At 45.2% G+C, this 24961-nt stretch overlaps 1 protein-coding gene and 1 pseudogene across 1 annotated transcript in view; both read left to right on the forward strand.

Moving 5' to 3' along the window:
• The first annotated feature begins 7213 nt into the window (after positions 1-7213).
• The window catches only part of LOC147897955 (nudix hydrolase 20, chloroplastic-like), a 56866-nt gene continuing 39118 nt past the window's right edge, over positions 7214-24961 (forward strand). The window contains exons 1-3 of the mRNA XM_087380509.1: positions 7214-7796; positions 7967-8031; positions 23270-23486. Of these exons, the coding sequence (XP_087236635.1) occupies positions 7605-7796; positions 7967-8031; positions 23270-23486 (474 nt within the window). The 5' untranslated portion in view covers positions 7214-7604. The remainder of the gene's footprint in view (positions 7797-7966; positions 8032-23269; positions 23487-24961) is intronic.
• LOC147897956 (uncharacterized) lies at positions 11901-19225 on the forward strand (annotated as a pseudogene).

Below are 24961 nucleotides of genomic sequence, written 5' to 3' on the forward strand. Positions count from 1 at the left end.
TTTTTGAGATTCTACATGAATTGGCTGAGCACACCAACTGCATATGATATGTCTGGCCTAGTGATAGTCAAATAGATCAAGCCGCAAATGAGCTATTCATACTATAGAGGATCCAAAGCTGGAGAAGTGTGAAGTGGTGAAAACTTGATATTGCATTCCATAGGAGTAGGGAGTGGCTTGGAATCATGTAGATGAAATTGTTTAACTACCTTTTAAGTGTACTTTCCCTAAGAAATTGTGATCCCTGTGTCATCTCTCCATATTTCTATACCAAGAAAATCATGGAGTTCTCCCATATCCCTGATATCAACCTCTGAGGTGAGCTGACTCTTTGTTTCTGAGAAGAGATGTCCATTGGAGCCGGTGATGATAAAGTCATCAACATAAAGCACTACAACAAGGATGTCTTCTGTAGTTTTCTAATGTAAAGAGATGGATCTGAATTTGATTGACTGAAAACCAGATGTCAAAAAGTGACGATGAATCCTTGCATTCCATGCATGAGGAGCCTGTTTCAAACCATGCTGACCTTTTGCTCCATCCCTGTAATAGCATATCCTGGAGGTTGTATCATGTAGATATCCTCATCTAGAAAACCATTGAGGAAGGCATTCTTCACATCCATTTGGTGGATGGGCCAATCAAAGTGAGTTGCAAGACCTATGGCTATCTTGACAATAGTCATCTTTGCAACTAGTGCAAAGGTCTTCTCATAATCTGTGCCATACACTTGGGCATATCCCTTGGCTACCAAGCTGGCCTTGTATCTGTCAACCTCTCCATTTGAGTTGAGTTTGACTTTGTAAACCCATTTGCATCCTATGGGTTTCTTTTGTACAGGAAGATCTATCAAGGTCCAAGTTTGGCACTTGAGAAGAGCATTGTACTCTTCATCCATTGCATGTTTCCACTCAGGAACTTGGACTACATCTTTGAAGGAGGTTGGCTCATCAAACTCCATCACTTTGGCCATGAATGCATAGTTGCTCTTGTAGGTCCACCTCTCAGGTGTCTTTCGATTACAAGCAAATATTCTGCTCCATTTGAATTGAGTTTGACTTTGTAAACCCGTTTGCATCCCTTTTGTATAAGAAGATCTGTCAAGGTCCAAGTTTGGTCCTTGAGAAGAGCATTGTACTCTTCATCCATTGCATGTTTCCACTCAGGGACTTGGACTACATCTTTGAAGGAGGTTGGCTCATCAAATTCCATCACTTTGGCCATGAATGCATAGTTGCTCTTGTAGGTCCACTTCTCAGGTGTCTTTCGATCACAAGCAAATCTTCTGAGATTAGAAGTGAAACTTTCAAGAATCTCGGTGATGACCATGGTAGTTGTTGTATCCACTATGTCAAGAACCTTTTCTTTGCCTTTACTCTAAGTGGTCACTATAGACTGCATACTTTTTGACTCCACAGGCAAAGAAATATCATGTATCACTAGCACGGGTGGCTGAGGTGGAGTAGAAACTGTAGTTGGACTATCAAAGTATGATGAAGCCTTGTCAATGATAGCATCCTTGGATATAATCAGTTTCTTCTTGACTGGATTATAGAGTCGGTATCCTTTCAACTTTGCAACACATCTAAGAAGACCACACTTGATTGATTTGACATCAAGTTTAGTCCTAAGTGCATCAGGAACATGAGCGCGTAAGAAAGAGTTCCAAATACTCTCAAGTGACCAATAGAGGGCTTAGTTCCTGTGAATGCCTCTTCTGGTGTTATGTCTTGCAATGAGGTAGTGGGACTCTCCTGTTCATCATGTACACAGTTGTGTCACATGCTTCAGCCCAATATTGTCTTGAAACATTCTTCTCATTAAGCATGCATCTAGATGACTCTGCAATCACCCTGTTCTTATGTTCACCAACCACATTTTGCTGAGGGGTATACCTGCATGTGAACTCATGTGTGATGCCATGATGTTTGCAAAAGGCATTGAACTCTGTGGACTTGTATTCACCTCCATTGTCACAAATAAGTATCTTTAGGTACTTGTCGGTCTACTTTTCTACCAATGCTTTGAAGTTTTTGAAAGTGTTAAATGCTCAGACTTCTATTTCAAGAAGTAGATCCAAGTCTTCCATGAGTAATCATCAATGAAGGTCATGAAGTACAAAGCCTTGCAAAAAGATGGTATAGTAGTCGGACCCCATAGGTCTAAATGAATGATCTGAAGAACATTGGTACTTCGAGTCAAAGATCTTGGAAAGGGCTATCTATGTTGCTAACCCATGTAGCAAGCCTTACATACATCCTTTTGAATGGAAGCCCTTATACCATGTTTGTCTTTTTTAGGGCTACAAGGCTTCTGAAATTGAGGTGACCATACCTCTTGTGCCACAATTTACTCAAATAGGCATCCTGATTTTGATGATGAGCTACTAGGGCTCTTTGGATCAGAATGGTAGAAGCACGCCTGAACATTCTTCCAATCTTGACACCTTGAGCAATGATGGATTTGAGACTCTTGATCTCTCTCACGGTACATCAATACTTGTTGAAGATGACTTCCATATCACTCTAGTCATTTGTCCAATACAGAGAAGGTTCTGTGCCATTGTGGGGACATAGAACGCATCTCCAATGCTCCTTGTGGTGCTTGCATTACTGTGCAAGGGTATGCTACTGATCCCTTCGACTTTGTGGGGTGTCTCTTCTTCCATCATGACGTTCTCTCTTGGGTTCTGATTGGGATGGAGATCAAAGAACCATTCTTTCTCAAGTGTCATGTGGTTGCTTGCACTAGAGTCAAACCACCTTGTATCCTCATCCTTGTGTGTTTGATATGTAGACTATGATATGAGAACTTTGTGCTGATAGTCCTAAGGGTTGTCTTCATCATAGGCATAGTGAGTAGATTAATGTTGATGATGATTGCCTCGATGAGGGTTATGAGACCTATTTGACTGGCCCCACATATTGCCTAAATCCCTTTGTTTCTTTCTGCATTTTGGTTCCCAATGGCTTGGAATGCCGCAATAGTTGCAATTTCCCTCACGTCTAGGAGTACTTCCCTTGATTTCCTCCTCTTCCAAAGTTACCTCTACCTCTGGGATTCCATGTCACTCTTAAGTGGGAGGACCATGACTCTGAGTCGAAGAAGATGGAGACCTGTCTGCCATGGTACTGACCTCTGCCTTGGTTGCTAGACCATCTGAAGTTCTTGCCTTTTCCTCTATACGACCCTCTTGCACCTCCTCTTGTTGTGAAGGCAGTGTCACGATTCTTCGAATATGTTTTGAGACCATGTCTCAATTGCATGAACATGTCTGACACGAGTTGAAAGGTTGGAAGTGCATCTCGAGTGGCTAATGCAATCACAAACTGCCCATAATCAGGTCCAAGGCGATTGATGGCAAGTTGGACTAGTATCTCTTCTTTGAGCTTGCACCCAACTCATGTGACCTGATCGCCAAGATCCTTCAATCTGAGTAAGAAGTCAGTACCAGATTCATTTGGAAGCGTTGGATTTTTGTTCAGATGATTCTCCAACAAGAGAATACATGACATGTTGTTGGCATTGTACCTCCTTTCTCTGCCCATGAAGAAGAGGGATCATCGTATCCTTAACATTGAAGTTGATGATATTCAAGACAAGTCGAGCCTTGGTATCCCACTCTTTCTATTGCTTTGTGAGATCTAGTTGCTAATCTGCAGCGCGGTAAGAGGAGTTCACAAGACATTTTGGACATTTTAACTTGTGGGAAAGAGGCCCTTTTTACTATAGTATTCAACATCATGAGCTTCTACAGAGGAGGCACCACGTACCTAACTAGGTGCGACTGGGGACAGGGGACTGTCGGCCCCCACCCCAGGCCGACGGTCTTCTGCCCCCAGCCGCACCTGGCTAGGTACGTGGGCCTCCCCTGCAAAAACTCATGATGTTGTGGTAATGTGGGAATTTGTCTAGTTGCTGAAATTGGCTCAGGTCTCTTTTCATCTTCCGTGATTATGTCCCACAAGCTCTTCAGCTGAAAAATGTTCAGCACTTTGAATTTCCAATTGCCATAGTTGTTATCATCAAGCTTGCTACTCTGATTAAGAAATATGACATCGTCATGTGTTTTCGCCATGCTGCACCAAGAATCAAAACCTGTATACAAATAGCAACCAAGTGCCAGTGATAGACGGAGGCTTTACAGGGCTTGTAGAAGTGTTGCACAATCAAATGCCATAATAGTCAACTAGTGACTTTACAAGGTGGCATGTGCATGTAAAGGTGCAACTATCTCGAATCAAGAACCCAAAGTGCCACGTGGCTTGACAAGAATGGAATAGGTGTCAATATGTAAGATGAATGTCGATGATAGGTTCCGAAGGGACCGGCGTCGTTTGGAAACTAATGGGGAATTTTGGGGCAGGGCTTCAGATTGGTTTTTGTGGATTATCTCCTCTAAGGTAGCTAGTCCCATAACTAGTCTACACGTCAATCGATATGAAAAAACAACAAAATAGATTTTATCTTGATTTAGTTTGTGCTGGGTTCGGAGAGGATTTGATCTGATCAGGAGTGGTGCGGATGAAGAGGTTTTTGCAAATATTGCAAAGTGAAAATACCAAATGTCAGGTCTGGTGTGAGAGCTGCGTAGAGCGCGAGCTGGTGAGCAATTTTAGTTTCAGGAGCGTCTCCAAATTCCACCTGGATAGAAAGATATGGCTCGCAGAAGAATATGACCTCAAGGGTGCACAAAAATGCACTGATGATGTGGCTTGTGGGTGCATATGGTGAAGAACAGTGTGCCTCCAAAACACAGATGTTGATGTGGTAGTGTGAGGTGACACTACCATGTATCAAGTGAGGTGGCAGCTAAGTGGCTAACTAGACCTGAGACGTGACTTGAGATGAGGCAAGGTTTAGTCAAAACATGGTTAGGACCGTGGACAACTTGACCTAGCCTTGGTGTGACCACAACCTTAACCAAGGGTATTACCAGGAACCTGGTTACTTGTAATTTGCCACGTGGCTAAAACTGGACCAAGCTTTAATCCTGAATCTAACCGTGGTTAAGGCTTATCTGGACACGTGGCTCTTGCTAAGGTTTGAGAACTCCGTATGGCGAGATCGAGGAGTGCCAGGTGATCTTCGACAAGAACTCCGAAGGGCTACGGATTCGTCACCTTCAAGTACAGAGTGTTGACATAGCCGTTGGAGTACTATTGGTGATGGAGTCCTGTGAGTGCGGGCTTTTGTTGAGGGTTGGCTGGTGCACGCAATACTTGGCGCTGCTTGATGGTTGGGCCTTTGCATGGGCGTCCTTCAAAGATTTGTTGGGACGTCGGAGAGCCGTGGATCCTGTTCTGTCATGAGGCCATTGACGGCGGCACCCTAGACTTCTTTGACTCGCTTGCAAAATCAGCCGCCTCCAAAGTACATACGACAGCTATGTGAAGGCCCGTTTGTGGTAGAAGGCCGCTTTAGAGCACTGTAGAGAGGAGCTGATGATGCTGCTGCCTGAGTGCATGGAGTCGGTGCAGACTATTGAGCCAGTCATTGTAGAGGCTGTCCTTGGCTGGTAGCTTGAAACTGCTAGTCATGTCGATGTGCAAGGGTGCTCACGTAGCTGGTTGGAGGCCATTGCAGATGGTTTAACCGAGGCTGTGCTGTTGAAGCCTGTGGAGATGTCCTTGAATTCGGTCGTGGGTAGTCGAGGAGCTTCTTATCGTAGAGCTTGGAGCTTTGCTTTGGAGTCTTTTGCACGGACCTTCTCCTTCTCTCTATCTACCTCTCCCTATCAATACTGAGTCTCTCTACAAAATCTCTCAATAAGACACAAGAATGAACGCTCTCAAGAGACAACTCTCTCATGAAGAGCTCTCAAAACTCTCAAAATCACTAGACCACGAAGATGGAAGAAACTCTCTCATCTCAGAAATAGATCTCTATAAACGGAAATTTCTCTTTAAAAAAATGGACGATTAACTCTCTCTCCTGGAAGAAAATCTCTCACAATTTCTCAAGAACACCAAGATGGGGAATGCCTCATGGGAGGGCTTATCCCTCGACAACATGTAAGGGCTTATGAGCACCATTGGCTCTGATACTATGTTAACGGAAACGAGAGAGGGAGAGAGAGGAGTGCACAAGAGATTGACTAATTGTATTCCAAGGAAAATAGGAATATATACATGGACCCCTTAGGGTTAGGGTTTGTACCATAACCCTTATGATGCAATTTACACACCATTCTCAACAAACCCAGTGTTTCACTCGTACATAGTGCTTATGTGAAGAATGCCGCATTGGCGCTTTACATTTAGTGCGAATGTTCTCAATTGTGCTGTAGAGATTCGCCCAGGCCAGACTTGAGAACGACTTTGTACTAGAAGAGGAGACTCCTATTGTTGAATTCTTGGTAGCACGGGTGATGCGCTCACAGTACTCAGTGGAGAGCTTATGTTGGTCGAGGGGATTGAAACTGGCTTAGTCAACGAGGAAGCAAGAAGGCGAGCGAAGCTTGAGGAAGGCAACGAAGGCAGAGGCCAGGAGAGCCAAGCATGCTAATAGGAGGGCGAGGGAAAGGTGAGGAAAGCCGAGGAGGGAGGAGGAAGAAGAGGAGGAAGGGAGAGTAAGACCATGGCGAAGGAGCGAGCGAGGTCAAGGAACTTTGGAGAGGAGGCTGCTCTGGATTCGTTTCCTTCATCCATCTGGCCATATCCAAATCTTTACGATGCTTGAACTTAGCTCGTAAGGTCCATGCCAAAAAGCAAACGATATCGTTTTTTGAGCCAATTCTTGTCAAATTTAGAAGGCCCGTTTTAGATCTTTAAAATCAAGGGTCCAAAATTATACATGTGGCTCAATGAGGGCTCGAGAATTCCAAACTTCTCCCTAGGCTGCTTGTCGTAAAAAGCTACAAATTCTCATGAGAGACCTTCAAAAGTTTGTAACCCCAAGTTTTGTGGTTTTTTTGAGAAAAATGTTTTTTTTGTGAACACTAAGCTCCTCTCATTAAGGATGGGGGGGAGTCCAAGTAAGGCTCCATTCCGGAGTTCTAAGTGTCTCTTGATAAAGTTTTTCTTTTGCCTGTCGAAAGGAAGGACTAAGTGAAGGCAATTCACAACAAAGTGAAAATCGTCATTTTCAATTTTTCAAAAATCTCCACGGATTCTACGATCCTTCCCTCTCCACATTCTATTTTTCCCTCTAGAAATCCTCCACACTTATAGGCCCTCCTCTCTCTCTCTCTCTCTCTCTCATGAGCTTTCAATTCATCATCTCGGCCCTCTTTTCTGCCTTGCAACTATTTTGAATCTAGGGCAGGCCTTATGAATGATTTAAAATCATTCACCTTGTTTTTTTGTTGAACTCGCCCACTTGCCATTCGACGACGGGGACACCTGCCTTGGGTCGACGCGGCACGCAGCGAGGCATGAATGCCTGCCTTGGGTCTACGCGGCATGCAGCGAGGCTTGAATGCAGGCCGCGGCCCGCGGTCTACAAGTCAGTCCACGTGGGCCAAAACGACAAACGGGTATATAAGTTCATGGTTGCTCGAAATTCCATGAGTTTTGTTAGCTTATACACGACAACGTGAAGTCGTCACTCAAAAACACAAATGCCCAACTTGGCAACAACGTAAAAGCTCCTTCACCATCATCATGCTTCGCAACTCTTCCTTCTTCCTGCCCACTACTCTCCATGTCGCTTATCCATCCTTTCAGCCACCTCGCCTGCTTCCCAATGCATCATCCCACCTCCCCATCAGCTCCCCCAGACTTTCTCGGCCTTTCCAGGGCCTCCCCGACCTTGCGCCTTACGTGGACCACGTCAAGAGCTGCAATCGCCGGAGTGTAAGCTCTACACTTTAGTGCTTTTCCAAACAATTCAATTTGCTTTTGTTAACTCAAAGCTTTCTAGATGTTTTACTTTGGACTGTTCTTGCTGACGGCTGCATGGATTTGTTTGTCTGTGCAATGTGCAGAGGACGAAGTTAATCGGTTGATTTTTGTTTCCTCTGCAGGAGGAACGATCACAGTTTATTCCTTTTGTCGTTGACAATGTCACAGTGGGATTCGTGCACCCACGGTAAGACTCAATGGCAGGACTTATCATTAATGATATATATAGGCATTGAGAAGAGAGAAAAGGTAACTAAAAGTCTTCATAAGACGGCTCTACTTTTATACCATATCAAAAGCATTTATTACAGAATTGGAGTCTAATCCGACAAACACGTAGAAAGAGAAATAGCTACAAACATAGAAGTTCTCTATTGCGTGTGTCCATTCACACTCCTCTACAGCTTATTTCACCTGGCAGGTATTGTGTGTCCATTCACAATTCTGTAACCATTTGGCGCATCTTACAGCCTTTGTTTTAGGTTTGGATCTGTCTTTCTCATGCAATGATTCAATAGACAAAGCTTTTTTTGTGTAATAAGCAGAGGATGGCTGCTAGATGGGCAGCACGTAGATCTGCGAAGTGGCAGTACATGGAGCATCCATGTGGGCTGGATCAGCAGCCACGTGTGCTGCAGCAAAAGAATGCAGATGTGTGGCATAGATCTGGTCCTAGAGGTAGGCAGACCTGATACATATCAGTGTGGCATGTGCAAAGGCCCAGCGATATGCCTGGAAATAGGACTGGCAGAGGCCATTTCTAGCCTGTTCTGGTTCAGGTTACAGACTGGTCGGCTAGAATGTGAGGCTATATTGGGCCAGACAGAGTAGGCCTTGCGCTGCTGATCGAGCACCTAGAGACTGGGTCAGCCAATCAGCCATCCAGAAGGGGGTACTAAAATTTCTGCTTTTGATTCTGGCAGACTGGCCTCTCCCTATAAAAGGGGTATTTGGGCCTTTGGATGAGCATTCATTTGGAGCTTAGCATGCATTCACTGGAGCTCAGCAAGAAACCGGAAACTGGCTGTTGCAGAAGCAGCTCTTGAGTGAAGGATATTTCAATGGAATGACCTCTAGGTTCCATGTCAGCCAGGGTTTGACTGCCGTGTCACTGGTTTTGGGGCTTAGTATGTAAGCCAACTATTGTGCTTTCATTTGAGTGTGGAGTTCAATTGAGTTGCTGACTGTGGAGTACAACCTTTCAAAGCATTCTTGCTTCTAACCTGTGTTCATTTCCCTTTCAATTGGTAATAGGTTCCCCCAACTGAAAATAATTCAAAAATGTATTAATTATGAAAAGGGAGAAGGGGAGTGGTAAAGAGAGAGTGATTTATAAGGTTGTCCCTATTCATGAGGAGAAGGGCCATGAGAATAAGGTGGATTGTCTTCATCCTTGTGATTGGTGCAAATGTCTCCTTGTAGTCAATGCCCTCTTGTTGAGCATATCCTTTTGCCACCAACCTTGCACTCTTGTCAGTTTTTTTCTCGACTTTGTAGACCCATTTGCAGCCAATGACATTCTTTCCTTTTGGTGGTTCTGCCAACTCCCAAACTTCATTTTTCAGGATGCCATAATACTATTCTTTCACGGCATCAACCCATTCCTTGGATTTTACAGCCTCTCGAAAGTTGACAGGTTCTTTGACCTATGCGAGGCAACACCTATAGGTTGCTTGCACTCTTCTAGGCTTCAGGTGCTTGACAATGTCTTCTGGCTCATCCACTCGCTTCTTTGCCCACTGACCATGAGATGCATTCTCTGATTGAGAATTTGCTGAATTTCTAGGAGATACTCTCCCATTCCGTGGACTTTCAATGAAACCGGCCTCTAATCACTTAGAGGATAGTGGAACTAAACCTTTAATCACTTCAGCACTTATTTACAGCTCACATAACCATTGCATGATCACCATTTGGCATTTACCCATTTGTTCACAAACAAAACCACTGAAAAAGGGATGGAGGCATAGTTGCATCCGTACGCGTACAGTCCTTTTTTCTGTACGGACGGTCGTATGATTTCCGTACGCGACTTTTTTGGGGGGGGGGGGGGAGGGAAATCGGGATGTGTACCTTATAGTACTACTTGGCTCCTATCTTCTAATCCGTACGACATCCTTGTGAAGGCTCCCGAATCCCAACAAAGGCCGTGCGTACTATTGTCTACGCCCATGAATCGACTCTCTGCTTGCACACCGACCTTGCTGCCTCAAGAGCCTATTTAGGCAGCCGTTTGCCCTTTTCTTCAGCACCTTGCTGCCCTCTATTTAGGCAGCCCTTTGCCCTCTTCTTCAGTCCCGACTCCCGAGTCCCCTCAGCCTTCACTCTTCTTCAGTTTGCCCTCTTCTTCAGCACCTTGCTGCCCTCTATTTAGGCAACCCTTTGCCCTCCTTTGCTTGCTTTGGAGGTAAGTGGTCACCGTACAATAGCAGCCCGTAGCTTGCCTCTACGCTCTACTGCTCCAAGCGTCAAGGTAATTGCAATGGCTGCTCTTTTTTCCCGTTTTGCAGCAAGTGCTCTCTCTTTAGTTGATGCCGTCTAACAGGGCAGCTTGCAAGGGCTTCAAGCCCTCCTTGGAAATTGTTCCTTTGCCCAATGCCTTATTTGCCCTCTTTTGCAAATTTGCAGCTTGTAGATCTACAAATGGGAAGACAAAAAGGACGAGAATGGGAATTTGTAGAGGCCTTAAAGCCTTTGGGGAAGGGCCAATACACTTGTAAATGTAAATATTGCCCTCATTCATGGGATGGAGGATTGACCCGTATAAGGGCACATTTTCTTGGGCTCATAGGCTTGGGGGTTGACAAGTGTATCGCTCCTCCTGAAAATGTGAAAGATACTTGTCGAAGATTGCAGGCAAAGGCGGCCCTGAAAACTGCTGCAAAACAGCTTGTTGAAGATGTGGCTGATTTGGGAGATGCCTCAGTGAGTGGTACTGCAAGTGGAAATGCATTTGGTAGTGCATATGAGCCAAAGCAAAAGAAGTTGAAGATGTCAAAGGGAACCTTGGCTAAGGCATAGGAGTCACATGCACGGAAGGATGGATACATTGCGCTCCGTCGTTTTTTCTTTGTAGAGGATATTCCTCATTGGAAGGTGAGGAGCCCTTATTTTTTGGAGATGGTTCGTGCCATTGGCCAAGTTGGGCCTACCTTCAAGCCTCCATCCCACAATGTTTTGCATACAACGGAGCTAACTAATGAAGCAGTATGCATAGATCAAGAGATGCTACAGTTCCGGGATAAGTGGAAAAAATATGGCTGCACCATAACTTGTGATGGCTGGTCTGACACTCGGCGCCAGCCTATAATCAATATTAGGGTCTCATGCATATTTGGTTCAGCCTTCTGGAAGTCCGTGGACACAAGTGGGCAGTATAAGTCAGGGGAGTACATCTTTGGGATACTGAAAGATGCCACTCTTGATGTTGGGGCTGAAAATGTGGTGTAGGTGTGTATGGACAATGCATCTAACTGTGTGCGGGCAGGAGAATTGGTGGAGGAAGAGTGGCCTCACATTTTCTATACTAGATGCACATGCCATTGCCTTGACCTCTTGTTTGAGGACATTGGAAAGCTTGCATGGGTGAAGCCAGTGTTGGTACGTGCTAACATGATTCTGACATTTGTTACTCGGAAACACACTGTGTTAGCAATGTATAGAAAATTCAGCAAGAAGGAATTGGTGAAGCCAGCACAAACACAGTTTGCTTACATGTTTATCATGTTAGTAAACTTGTTGGATGAGAGGGTATACAATGAATTGCGCCGCATGGTTGTCAGTGATGAGTATTGCAAGAAGAAGGTATCACGCACTGTGAAAGCACAACATGTGTCTTCTATTATATTGGGTGCTTCATTTTGGCAAGATGCAAGACTCATTGTGAAGCTTTGTGCACCTATTTTGAAGATCCTTTGCTTGGCTGATAGGAAAGGGGCTACCATGGGACTTGTATATGAACTCATTGATTGGATGGTCGAGAAGATGGAAACTATTGATGGGATTGAATCCTCAAAGTTGGCTGATGTTAGAGCCTTGTGTGTTGACAGGTGGGATATGATGCATTCTCCATTGCATGCGGCAACTTTTGTTCTCCATCCTATTTGAAGAGAGAAAAATCCAGATAGTGACAAGGAGGTGCACGATGGGTGGATGGATACCATAGAGCAGTACACCAAGTATGATGTTGACAGCCAAGGCACCTTATGTGATGAGTTGGATATTTACAGATCCATGTCAGGCACATTTGCTCGTGCGATTGCAAAGGATGAAAAGAGAATGCACCAAGGGGTGAAATGGTGGGAGACATTTGGGGCTCACAGACCAAATTTGCAGCGGTTAGCTCTTCGAGTGCTCTCTCAAGGCACATGTGCTTCTCCTTGTGAGAGGAATTGGAGCACATTCTCTCTTATCCATACTAAAAGAAGGAATAGGCTCCTTCCAAAGAATACCGAGAAATTAGTATACATCCATACTAATTTGCGTCTCATTTCCAAAATCAAGGAAAGGGGATTTGAGAAGTTAGAAGTGACCCTAGAAATGATCAACAAGGAGAAGGATGATGATAGGCTGCTAGCGAGGCAAGCAGATACAGAGGGAGAAGACATTGCAGCCCCTATTGTTACACTTACAGGAATGATGGACGAGGTTAGCAGACTTACAGAGTGTCGAGGACTCAGAGCAGCACGACAGGCCGGATTCCGGTGTGATCATGGAACCATGGACCACATTCTGACGCTCAGATGTATCATCGAGGAGGCGAGGTCACGGAAGCAGAGGGTTTATTATTGCTTTGTGGATTTTTGCAAGGCGTTTGACACAGTCCCGAGAGCCCGCCTCATACAGCGCCTACAGGACTTGGGTTATGACCAGGAGATCATTTGGGCTGTCATGGCATTTTACGAGAGAGTTTCTGGCAGAGTTCGGGTAGGATCTGGGTGGACAGACGAGATCATGAGTACTATCGGGGTCAAACAAGGGTGTCCTTTGTCGCCTACCTTGTTTGGCCTCTACATTGACGAGCTTGAGACAGTGATGCAGACACAGGGGGGTGTAGGTTGCTCTCTTGCGGGCACGCTGATCCAGATTTTGCTCTATGCAGATGACATGGCTCTCTTGTCTTCCTCAGCAGAGGGGCTTCAGAGACACCTAGACGCACTACAGTCCTTTTGTGAGTCTCATGATTTGAAGGTCAACCTGGGTAAAACCAAGGTCATGATCTTCAATTCATCTCGAGCCATCATGCGTCAGGAGCAGTTCACATTTGCGGGGTCATCTGTTGAGATAGTTTCATCATACACTTATCTTGGGGTTATCTTCTCCGGGCCAAGCTTCACTATGAGACCCACGATGCAGGTACGCTTGAGTAGAGGGTATGCCTTATTGGCCAGGCTAAAGAGGCAGTGCTTCCGCTCACACTTTCAAGATCCTCGCACCAAGGGGTTGCTTTTTGACTCCTTGGCTCGCCCAGTGGGGATGTACGGCAGTCCTTGTTGGGGGCCAGACTTATCGGATATAAAGTGGGTCCGTGTGGAGCGGCTACAGGTTCTCATGCTATCACGGATGATTCGTGGTAAGTCATCCGTTCCTCACCAGATCATTCAGGCTGAGTTTGGGTCACCCCCTTTACAGCTAGATGCTGCATTTCAGGTCATCACATATTTGTACCGAGTTAGGGAATATGGGGATTATACCTCAGGGCATAGTAGGCTACCATGGATAGCTCTATCCTCTTCTATGGCACTTGCAACAGGAGGAGATCAGAGGTGCTGGTATGCACGTACAGAGAGATGGTTTGAGCGACTGGGGCTCCACATGGATAGACTACCTCCCTTCCAGTATAGCATGGATGCTCCGTTCTCTCCCCTCTTATCACACGAGGTCAACTAGGTTATCCGTGAGGATCTACTACAGCTACACACTTTTTGGACCTGGTTGGAACCGAGTGAACTCCCAGTGAAGCTTAGCTTCTACAGAGATTACTTCTTACATATCACAGCGGAGGGTTTCATTGACTCACCAGGATACACACAGATTCACCTACCCCTCTCGATGAGGATCTCTCTTGGGTAGTTTTGGGTCTCTTCACACAGACTTCGCATCGAGAGCGGCAGAGCAGAGCGACTACCCAGGGAGCGGCGCATATGCACACTATGTGACATACAGGAGGTTGAGACAGAGGAGCATTTCATCTTCAGGTGTCCTGTGTACTATGAGATCCGAGGACGTTTCCACTGCCTCTTCATAGATAGTTATGGGATTTTAGCCCATTTCCTCTCCTACCCAGACCAGCGGTGTTTGGCAGGTTTCATTCATGAGGCACTTAGACACCGCGAGAGGATACTCCGAGCACGGAGACAGGAGCAGACTTCTTCCTCGATCCCTCTCATAGCTCTATCACGGAGTTCTTTTAGCTAGATCACATGGACCCCGACGAGACGAGGCCTCGACATGACCGTGACCTGGAGCCCGTGACCCGACAGCTCAGACAGAGGGTCGAGACACAGATCACACTTTGAGACATCCCCTCCTTGTTTAGAGTTGGAGCTCGACCGACGGGGGTCACAGTAGCCCTGGTTAGACGTAGAGCTACGACCCGGAGACGTGCCAGGACTGCACCTCTGAGTGGCCGATAGCACTCCATTGCCGACTTCATGCCCCCACTGCCTCATCCATCCTGATATCTTGCTGTTGCTGGGGATGATGATGATATTGATGATGATGCTGAGATTGATATATAGTCGACCATCGACATGACTATGTTGTACTTAGGACTTGTACTTAGGACTTAGTACTGCCATTCTGCATTTTTTGCATTTTGCATTGGTATGGACGCTCGTTTAGTAGCTCCACTACCACAGCTCGTTGTATCAGGATTTTCACTGTCTCATAGACCCATCGGTCTTCCGAAGACTTTAATAAACTTTCTTTCTTTCTTTCTTTCTAGTCTTTTGGAGTTCCATGGCGAGGCAGATGAGGATGATAGTGATAGGAAGGAGGAGGAGGATGAGGAGGAGAGTGCGGGCATTGATGTAGATGATGATGACGATGAGCATGAGCAAGAGGATGAGGATGAAGATGCAGCTTGAGGCTTGAGCCTCATTGGTTGTGAATTGTCATGCATGCTTTATTTCCGGGCTGTGGCACACTGGCAGCCTTTTCTTTATGATGTTTTGCCTTTCATGTTTTGGTGTAGTTGCTAGTACCTACTTCCTTTGATCATGATGTTTTGGAGTAGTATTGATTATTGATCTATGATCTATGATTCCATCATTTGACAGTGGACACACTATTCACGACTCATGAGTGATGACTTAAAAATTAATACAAGTTTCAAGTTTTAGTTTAATACCTCTATGTCAATTTAAGGTGTACAATGATCAATGATCAATCTATATTTTTTTGAAAAATTTTGGGTAAAATTAGGGTCACGTATGTTTCAGCCCCAGGGGCTGAACCATACTCGTATGACGTCCGTACTCGTATGACGTATGCGTATGGTAACGTATGGAAAAAACTATGGATGGAGGCTAGAATGCCCCTGCTCAACAAACATAGACAAGTGCACCCGATTGGCCCCAAACACCATGGCACCCCTTTCGGTATTTCTTTATATTTCACAGTGAAATGATTACAAGTTGAAACTGGGAGACCTTCCCTGCAATTGAGCACGCAGCCCTAATTCACTGAGCATTCGCAAGGCTTTCACTCTTTTCCGAGTGCAATTCCATTGGCTGTCCAGATGCAATAACACTGCACCCCAGCTGCATTCTCTTTGAGTGGTTTCCAGATGGCATTCACAAAGCTTAAGCCATCACATAAGTGCACTTAACCCATAGGCTCAATGCAAAGGCATTCTCTTTTTTGAGTGCAATTCCATTGGCTGTCCAGATGCAATCACACTGCCCCCCAGCTGCACTCTCTTTGAGTGGTTTCCAGATGGCGTTTACAAAGCTTTTCAAAGCTCCAAAATAAAATCAGCAAAGTAATCAACCAAAGAATGACTCATGTAGCACTGCTTGGGCACCTGTGAACCAAGAAAGAGAGAGCACACAAGGCCAACCAATAGCTTATGGCAAAAAGAAATTGCAGTAGCAAAATCACAACTCACCAAGCCCTGAAAACTTGAACCAAGTCCTCAATTGTCAAGAGGACATAGTAGCCAATGCCCAATTGTATTCTCAGCCAAAGAGGAGTGCAAAGGCATGAAGAAAGAGCATTTACAAGAGCCGACCAGCAAGAACTTCACTGAAAAATGCAAAAGAAGTGGGAGTTCTTGGGCTCAAAAGAAGGGTGCTTCAGAGAGGAATGCATTGAGAAGGTTTTGGAGAAGTTTCATCGCCGGAAAGTCCTCCAAAACTGAGAAAAAACAGTCAACCAGCACGTGGGACCACTCGAAATTCAACAGAAAGCTGTAGCTTTGCAAGAGGAGAGGCCCAGGAGGTTGTAGAAGCAAAAAGGTCCAGAAAAAGCCACTTTTGCAAATTCGACCAGCAAAAGAAGTGCTCAGCTCTGCCCGTTCTACCAAATGCACGGAGGGAAAAGCATATCACTGCTGTTGCGAAGGGGAGGCAGAGGGGAAGCCATCAGGCCAAACGGAAGTCGAGGAATCCAAACGGGTGAGGAGTTATGAAGAAAAACGGAATTCAGCTGAAGGAGGCTGAAAAATCAGTCCAAAATCTCAACAAAGGGAGAAGATCAGAGAGAAAACCACACATGTGAAGTTTAGAAGGCCTAGGAAGGTCCAGGAATGGCAAAGGAGCATGTAGAAGGCACTAGAGCCACCTGGAACTCTAGGGGGGCCACTGAAGGTACATGGCTCTCTAGGGGGCCCATTAAAAATGCCACGTCATCATTTCCCAACAACCACTCTTTTAATTCCTTGGAATGCCTTTGGGCCTAGGGATTAATTACGCTTATGGGCTAGGCACCATGCCACGTTTAATTACACATTATTAGGCCCACGCTTGGACTTTTAAAACCAAAGTTGTCACGGTCTTGTAGTACATTAAAGTACTTAGAATTTCACGCCCCTGTGACATTCAACATCTTCACTCAGCCCCCATCACCTGCTCTAGCTCCTACTCACACTAGATATCAAGTCATCAAATATTTCACATTCAGTGGACACGTGTAATCTGCATCTATAGCATTGTTAATGGTCACTTGGATCTCTACTCTTTCATATGATTCTGCATAACCATAATGGCAACTAGCTTGCTTTACCTTCTCATCAAACACCACATCACGGGAAGCAAACATTTTATTGCAGGGTTGTACATCTTATAAGCTTTATGTTCCTCTGCATACCCAACCAAAATGCATTTCTCGCTCTTGGAATCATGCATTTGATTCGACAACCAATGAACTCTTTGAACTTGCCTAGGCCATTCTTTGCCCCAGTTCCAGGCCTATTGCAGGCCAAACACCTGCTAAACCTAGGCGCAATCTAGCTCCAGCATATCGGCCTCTTTTCTTATTGTCTCCAGCCCCTGGGCCCTCTCCAACAGCTCCGTACAGCCTCTGCAAATAGTCTGTATAGATTATCGATGCTCCTGGTCTTCTCTAGCCCTTGGATCTACTGCTACATGTTCGTATTGTTGGAATAGGGTTTGGTCACCTCCCCACCTATGAGCCCCCATACAAGGAGTGCATCGGGGGGGGGGGGTGTGGACCATAGAATAGGAGAAGGCATGGGGCTGCCACATGGGCAGCAAATGGGCTGCCATGTGGGCAGTAAAGAGAGTAAGTACTTGGCAGAGGAGATCCACCAGGGAGGCCAGATCTGGCAAAGGAAGATCTAGATGCTGTCCATAGGTAGAGAGGACAGAAATGCACAGATGCTGTCCATAGGTAGAGAGGACAGAAATGCACAGGGAAACCAGCAAGCAAGGCTGCGTGGATAGAAGCAGATGATGTTAGTGTGGGGACGGGGCTGTACGGGATTGGTAGGAGCCAGAACAGAGGGGAATCTGCTGGAAAGAAAGCACACCATGTCAGCAAGCTTTGGAAGACCCTATGGGCAGGTTTGAGGCTGATGATCAAGGCTAGAACTGCCCTTGAACTGCCTGGGCTAGTGGCTGGATGCCATGTGGACAGGTAGGGCATGGGAGGAAAGGCCCAGTGGAGCATTTATAGCCCCCACCCTTCAGTTGACTGTATGCAGGGGCTGAGTCAGCTGGTACGGACCATTTGGGTCGGCTATTTTGGCAGGGCTGGGAGCCCTATATAAGGGGCCATTCGGGGCCCCTATGGACATCACTTGGAGCAGCCAGTTCAGGAGCAGGAAGGAGCAACAGGAGGGCTTCCTTGGGCCTACATCCAGGAGGTGAAGAAGATCTATAAGTTATGTAGACTTAGCTCAAGAGTGGCACCACCTAGGCTGGTATCCAGACAGCAACGTGGAAGGGATCTTTGGACGGAGAGTCTACATAAGCTCAGTGGAGCACACGGCTCAGAGTAGCTGTGTAGTCTTGAATTCAGATAGAACATTCGTCGACCTTACGATCCCAAAACTGCTTCCCAGCTAGAAGCTGCACCTCGTAGGTGTGATCGCTAGGTGTCGTGGACAGCCCCATCCTCTTCACAAGTTTGTAGTTCACAAAATTGCGAGAGCTGCCTGGGTCAAAGAGAATGTGAACTCTTTGGTCCCTTACTTCTCCAGAAGCACGGAAAAGGTCATGGGGGCCAAATAACTAATTATTAAAAGTGTAATTACAAGAAAGTGGGTAGGTAATGACATTTACAGAAATACCCGTCATCAATACTTGTTTAGATCCCTTAGCTTTGGTTCCTTGGCCTCCATGGAGCTTTGGTCCTGGCGCTTGCACATGGTTCTTGCGCTTAGGACAATCATTCCGTGTGTGGCCCCGCTCCTTGCAAGTAAAACAACATCCTTCTTTCTTGAGCTTAAGAGTGCGTAGTAGGAAATAGGCTCTACCATTCTTCGTCTGAGTCGAATTCTTCTTGGAGGTGTTGTCAATTGACTATGACTCCTTTGTACCAGTTGGTGACTGGAAGAACTTCCTCTTGTTCTTCCCACTCGTGTCGGCAAGAGTGATTCCCTTTGCGCTGGCCATAGTATCATCATAGATGTGCACATAGTTCATGGCCTCTTGCAAAGTGGTACACTTGTTGTTCCTGATCTGAAGCTTATACGAGTCAGGAAAACCATCCACAAAGAAGCCCAATAAGGTGACAAGGTCCATCTTTGTAGCTCTGGTCTGCAAATCATGAAATTTCTGAAGATAATCTTAATGTCAATTTAGTTTGGTCATATCGAGGGCCTTGAGCTTGCCTACGATATCATAATCCTCCTCTTTCTTCAGAAATTCTTTCCCGAAGACCTCTTCAAATTCGATCCAAATGGAGGGCATCAGTAGTAGTTCCTTCCACCAAAGTAATGCCTTCCTTGATAAATACCCTGCTGCAAGTTGCATCTTCTTCTCATCAGGATAAGGGTGAAACTGGAAGTGTACTTACTACTTGTGCAACCAAGTGTCGACCACTTTCTTGGTCCTGGATTTCTGATCTCCGGGATAGGGATCTAGTGTAATATTCGGGCTCAACATTGAAGCTAAAACATCAAGATGTGTGAGCGCTTGAACAGTGCCAGTCAAGAGCGGGATAGAAGCCTGAATCCCTTGAGTTGCTGTGTCAACCCCGTTTGATTCGAATTAACGAGTTCATACTTTGCATCGAGAGCTGAGGTGAATTCATTGAAGGCAGTCTTTGTAATCAAATCATCGTAGAGACCCTGGTCGTCCATATCTTGATCACCCTCTGAAAGCTTGGGTTCTTCTGAATCAGCCATGACTAGATCGTGGCAGAGGAAGAGAGCTTTGGAACTGAATTCGGTGAAGAGAGTAGTCTAGGGAAGAGGAGCAATAGGCGGGTTCGAAGCTAGGAGTATGCAGCAAAGTAGAGGCTTCCACGGGGATAGGAGAAGGCAAAAAAACAGCAAGGCTAGATGAAGGAAAGAGGCGGCTGATCCGAACTGGTGAACAGCAACCCCCCAAGCTTGGCTGATGGATTTCGGTGGAGAAGGTGGCTGAGGTGAGAGTAGGGGCACGCGATTTTTCGGGCTGGAGACTGGAAAGGAGTCACTAGGTTTATAGGTTGGGCAAGCCCTAGCTTTTAGAAAGCGAAGCTTTTTGGAAATCCTGCCTAACTTGGAAGCCTGGCGTTTTTTAAAGCTTCCCAAGCACCGAGTGCTGCTCAACACCAATCGCGAACTGCCCGGTCCTATTGCACACCTCTCCTTGCTCTCGTCTATCAACGCCAGCCCTAATACTTACAGCCAGATTCCGCCAAAGCCTTATGCTCCTATCACAGCTCTTCTCGCGTCTATCCTCCCGCCACGAGATCTTCTCCTCTCCTCCCTAGCTGCACCATCTTACTTTCCTGAGACCCTCAGTGACTCCTCTTAACAACAAATTCACCTGGGCTCTCTTTTACCTCTCTTCTATCCCAATCGAGACAATCAACAACCCTAAGTGACGAATCAATAAATATTTGTAGGGTATCAACAATTTCGAATTTGAATCATACTTGGAGGAAATGACGTCCACTCTTTCTTGCAACGGAGATTCATACCTTAGGAGTTGGCTCTGATACCAACTGACACGACCCTAGCACTCGTGAAACCTCTAACCTGCAAGCAAACACAAGAACACACCAAACGTGAGGAATCGGAGCGGGTTGCTCACCACCCAATCATGACACCTATCGGATACGATTCGAATCAGGAGATGTCCCCTCCAAGCCACGAGCTGAGCTATTGGCATGAACTCCCAACCAGATCGTGACCAGCTTGGTATCCCATACCACCAGGTGGCGCCTAGAGGCCTTGGATCTGCTGCTGGACCTTGGGCTACGCTAAGATGCAGGCACGTGTCTGCGACTTAATCTAGGATCAAACCTAGCACAAGGAACTAGACTTTCTCCCATCGGCTCATTGAAGTTTGAACCTCCCCTTTTATAGACTTGGGCCCAATGCACCAAAAATAGCAAAGATCCCTATCTGGTTTGTACCCTTGCCACTCAACCCGAGAATCAAGCCTACCTAGCCCTAAGCCTCCTCAGGCTGCTTGAGCTAGTCTTGTGTACCCCAGTACACGTCAGATACCAATCCGTGCACATGACACGATGGCAATCCAATTCTCACGTGCTGTCTTTGATAGATCGAGATGATGATGAAACTTCATTCCTAACGTTCGACCTAGTATACCACTCTGTGACTATATTAGGAGCATCCTGATTGGTCTTTCCAGTTGGCTTTTTATCAGTGCCTGAAACCACAGCCCACAGGCCCTTTTCTATGAAGTATAGTCGCAACCTGAGCTACCACGCATGGAAATTTGCACCAGTGTAGACCATGATCTTCACTACAGTTTCAGCTTTCATTTCCATGACTTCTCCTCCTGCTCTAATACCAAATGAAAGAAAAAAATGACCTAAGTCTACATGCAAGGTGTTGTAATAAGGGTGAAAGCATTTCGAACATAAAATAAACTACTTACTACAAGCACAGAAATGAAAAGTTCATAGATGATCGTCCTCATCTCTACCGAGCTTGTTGGAGAACATGTTTTGGCCAAGTGGCTAACTTTCTGTATTCCAATTTCTTCTTTATCTTGGTGAGCACCCAATCCATTTGTTGGTGGCGATTGACCGTGCACCCCAAAGGATAACCAAGATGATGGACAAGTTGCATAGGTGAAACAATTCCCCAGGCCATAGAAAATTATGCTTCTTTTGCATGCAATGGTAGAAGCATAGCTTTTTGAAAGTTACCTGCAGGCTAGTGGCCAAACCATAAAATGATAAAGCACACATGAGTTGTGAAAGATCCTTCTCAATATTCTTAGGAATGAAGGAGTCGTCAATAGCATATGCTTGTGCAATCATTGGCTTTCTTCCATGTATCAATAGTCCATGAAGCTGTAGCCACGAGGTGATCCCTATATAACAACGCACTGGGAGGGCATCCTGAAAGTACCAAATCATGGAGAGTCCATTAATCAAAATGATCTCTACACAGAATGCAATGAGCTTTACTGTCATGGTATAGCTAGATGTGCTGCATTTTTTCCTCAAACCTCAATAATTGCATAGTTTGCAAGATGAAATTCCATTGTACAGTGTCAAATGCTTTCCGCTAATAACAAGAGTACATCTTGTTGAGTGTACTTTGCATATTCTATCCCAACATAAGCATTAGCAATATTATCCGTAATATGCTATGGGGAATGAACCCAGGATGTAGACCATCATGCAAGAAACCTTTGATACTGTTAACCGCCATTATAGCAACCAGCTTATTGATGACATGCATGAGTGTAATGGCACTCCAATCAGCAAATGATTCACATGTTTTTCTTGGGGATTAGTTTGACCAACCCTCTTTTCCAAGCAAGTGGCATTTGTTGAGTTTGCCAAGCGTAATTAATCATATGTAATGATGCAGGTGAAAGGGCATCTGATCATGCAAGAAAGAAGTCTACAATCAGACCGTTCCAACCCGGAGGCCTTCATTTGCCACATGACTTTATTGCATTTGTCAATTCCTTTTCTTTGAAAGGTGCCTCGAATTGTATGGCCTGTGTGGAGGACACAATTGGATAGGCATGCTAGAGAAGCCACACACTCATAGGCGTGCACGCATTCGCGCGCGCACGCACACACACACACACACACAAGCATGCACGCGCTCAAGCACGCTCTCATGCGCTCACACATGATTCATGGTACTGTTTTTCTATTTTTGTGGAAGTTTAAAGTGGGTATGTTAATAGTCTTGCGAAAAGTAGACACAGACAACAGATTCATGATGGGAGTGTTTGTCTATTTTTGTGGAAGTTAAAGTGGGTATGTCGATAGTCTTGTGGAAAAAAAAAACACACACACAAATGCACACACACATTTTTAGTGAAATCCATTTGTCAAACATGCTTTTTTTCAGTGAAAACCAAAATTTTTTATATATTACAAGTTCTCAAAGAGAGAACTTGCCATTACAAAGCATCAGAAAATTTCAATATACAAGTAGATAGAGGAATCTATTAGACAAGCAATGAGACAATCATAAAAAGATTGCCTTACTGACATCCGGAAATAGGAAAAGGAGTCTCCAAAGACACTATGATTTCTGTCCTTCCATAGAGTCCAGAGGCCCCAATATTGAAAACACACACACACACACACACACACACATTACATATATGCATGCATATGCAGTTGGTTTTGCAACTAGGTTGTCTATAAAGATGAGGGAATTATCACTGCCATGATTATCATTAACAATTCTGAGTTTATGTTTTGGGGTGAGATGAAATGAATGGAGACCCACTTTTTTTTTGAGAGGGACCAATACACAGTGTTTCTTTGATGTAGGAAATGCAAGGACACTAATTATACGTCTACAGTTTTGTGCAGCATTTGATGTGCTTCCCTAAGGTATTTGCTGTGATAGGAGCAGTGACAGCACATGACGATGCCAGGAGTGATAGTATGGGGCTGTCTATGCACAGTTTTATCACTTTACATCATGATCTTAAGTCAAGAGAGGAGCGTACAGAGTCAGTTAACAGGGCTCTCAATCTTTTAAGTGAAAGCGGTGTTATACCTGGCTGGCGAAATGAGGTTTGATTTATTTTTTTCGGTCCGATAGTTGAACAGAGTTTAATGGAGTCACAAAGCTTAGCACGAACCATATAGTAGCTGATTGCGTTGAAAAGTTCTTATTGGATTTGTAGGTGTAAGGGCATATATATGTTATTTTGTTGCTTTTGCGGAAGAAAGTCTGAAAGTTTGATGGTCCCATGATAAAGGTAATGGATAGCACTTCTGGGTGCATTTGTGGAGCATCCATCATCGCTGCTGCTTGCAATCAGCCTAAAATACCTTACTTGCTCATTGATAGTTGATGCCAGCATGCATCTATGTCAAACAGCAGTGCTGGATGCATTAATGTTGCCAGCCGGACTGTAATAAACAGTTTATAACACCTATTTTCTAAAAACCTCTAGTTTTAAAGATCGGAGGGCCAGATGTATGGAGGTGATGGAGAGTTCCCAGGTTCACCCTTTTGAGACTATGGCCAGTATATGGACTGATACTATACATACTTTGATGGCCATATGGGCGAGTATGCAGGGATCTTCGGGAGCAACTACTGCTAGGAGGGATATTTTTTTTAGAGTTTGGAGAGGATCTACTTCTCTGATTCTCCTTCAGGGTTGAGGTGGCACTTTCAGCCTCCACCATGTATTTTTGTTAGCTCTTTCTGAGCTGGTTTATTCTTTCAAGCTTGTTATGATGGACTTTCGCACCTGAGCTTGCTCTTGCAGTTTTCGTTCATACTTAATGAAGTAATCTTTTTGCAAAAAAAAGAATAAAGATAGGATATATTCTACTTTTTTTTTGTTTTGAGTGCCGGTGTGTGAAGATTTTTGAAAATCCTGAAGTCGTCTTGTACATATGTACATGTGTGATGTTCAACTTGTGTGTGTGCTTGTTGGCATTCAATCAGATTTTGTGTAAGCAGCTTTTGAGTATAGCATGGTATCAAGTGTGACGGTGTTGAATGGTGTGCCTAAGGTTGGAATATAGGCATTAATGGCCTTGGTCTAAGTTTTGGAAGGAACTTTGAGAGTGGTAAAAATGTAAGCATGAGGTGGCTAGTGAAGGGTGACGTGGCTGGAATCAAGAAAGGCATGCAAACGGGCTACGTGATGAAGGAAGGAACTTCTAGATTGATGAGGAAGCACGTACGTGGAGTGGGGGCTTGTAGGAGAATTCAGGAAGGTTTCGTGGACACACAGAGAATGGGCACGCGAGCTCAGGGACTTGAAGCTTCTTGTGCAGGAGGCGGGTATTCTTTGTAGGGAGGGGGATCTCTGAGAGGAGCTTTGGGGGGGTGGAGAGGAGAACCGAGAGCTGCAGGGTTGTCATGTTTGGGGAGGGAGCACTTGTGAAGGAGGGAGCGTTCTTGAATTTGGAGGGCATCGCTATGAAGAAGGCCTGGAGAACTTGGGGTGACATGAGTCCATGAGTCCGTGAGAAGGCGAGATAAGTGACAGAGATGCTTTTATTCAGCAACTAAGCAATTCCCACTT

Source organism: Dipteris shenzhenensis, chromosome 10 (genome assembly GCF_047967505.1).
Source record: "Dipteris shenzhenensis isolate YYH24624 ecotype China chromosome 10, Dip_SZ_1.0, whole genome shotgun sequence".
NCBI classification, from domain to species: Eukaryota; Viridiplantae; Streptophyta; class Polypodiopsida; order Gleicheniales; family Dipteridaceae; genus Dipteris; species Dipteris shenzhenensis.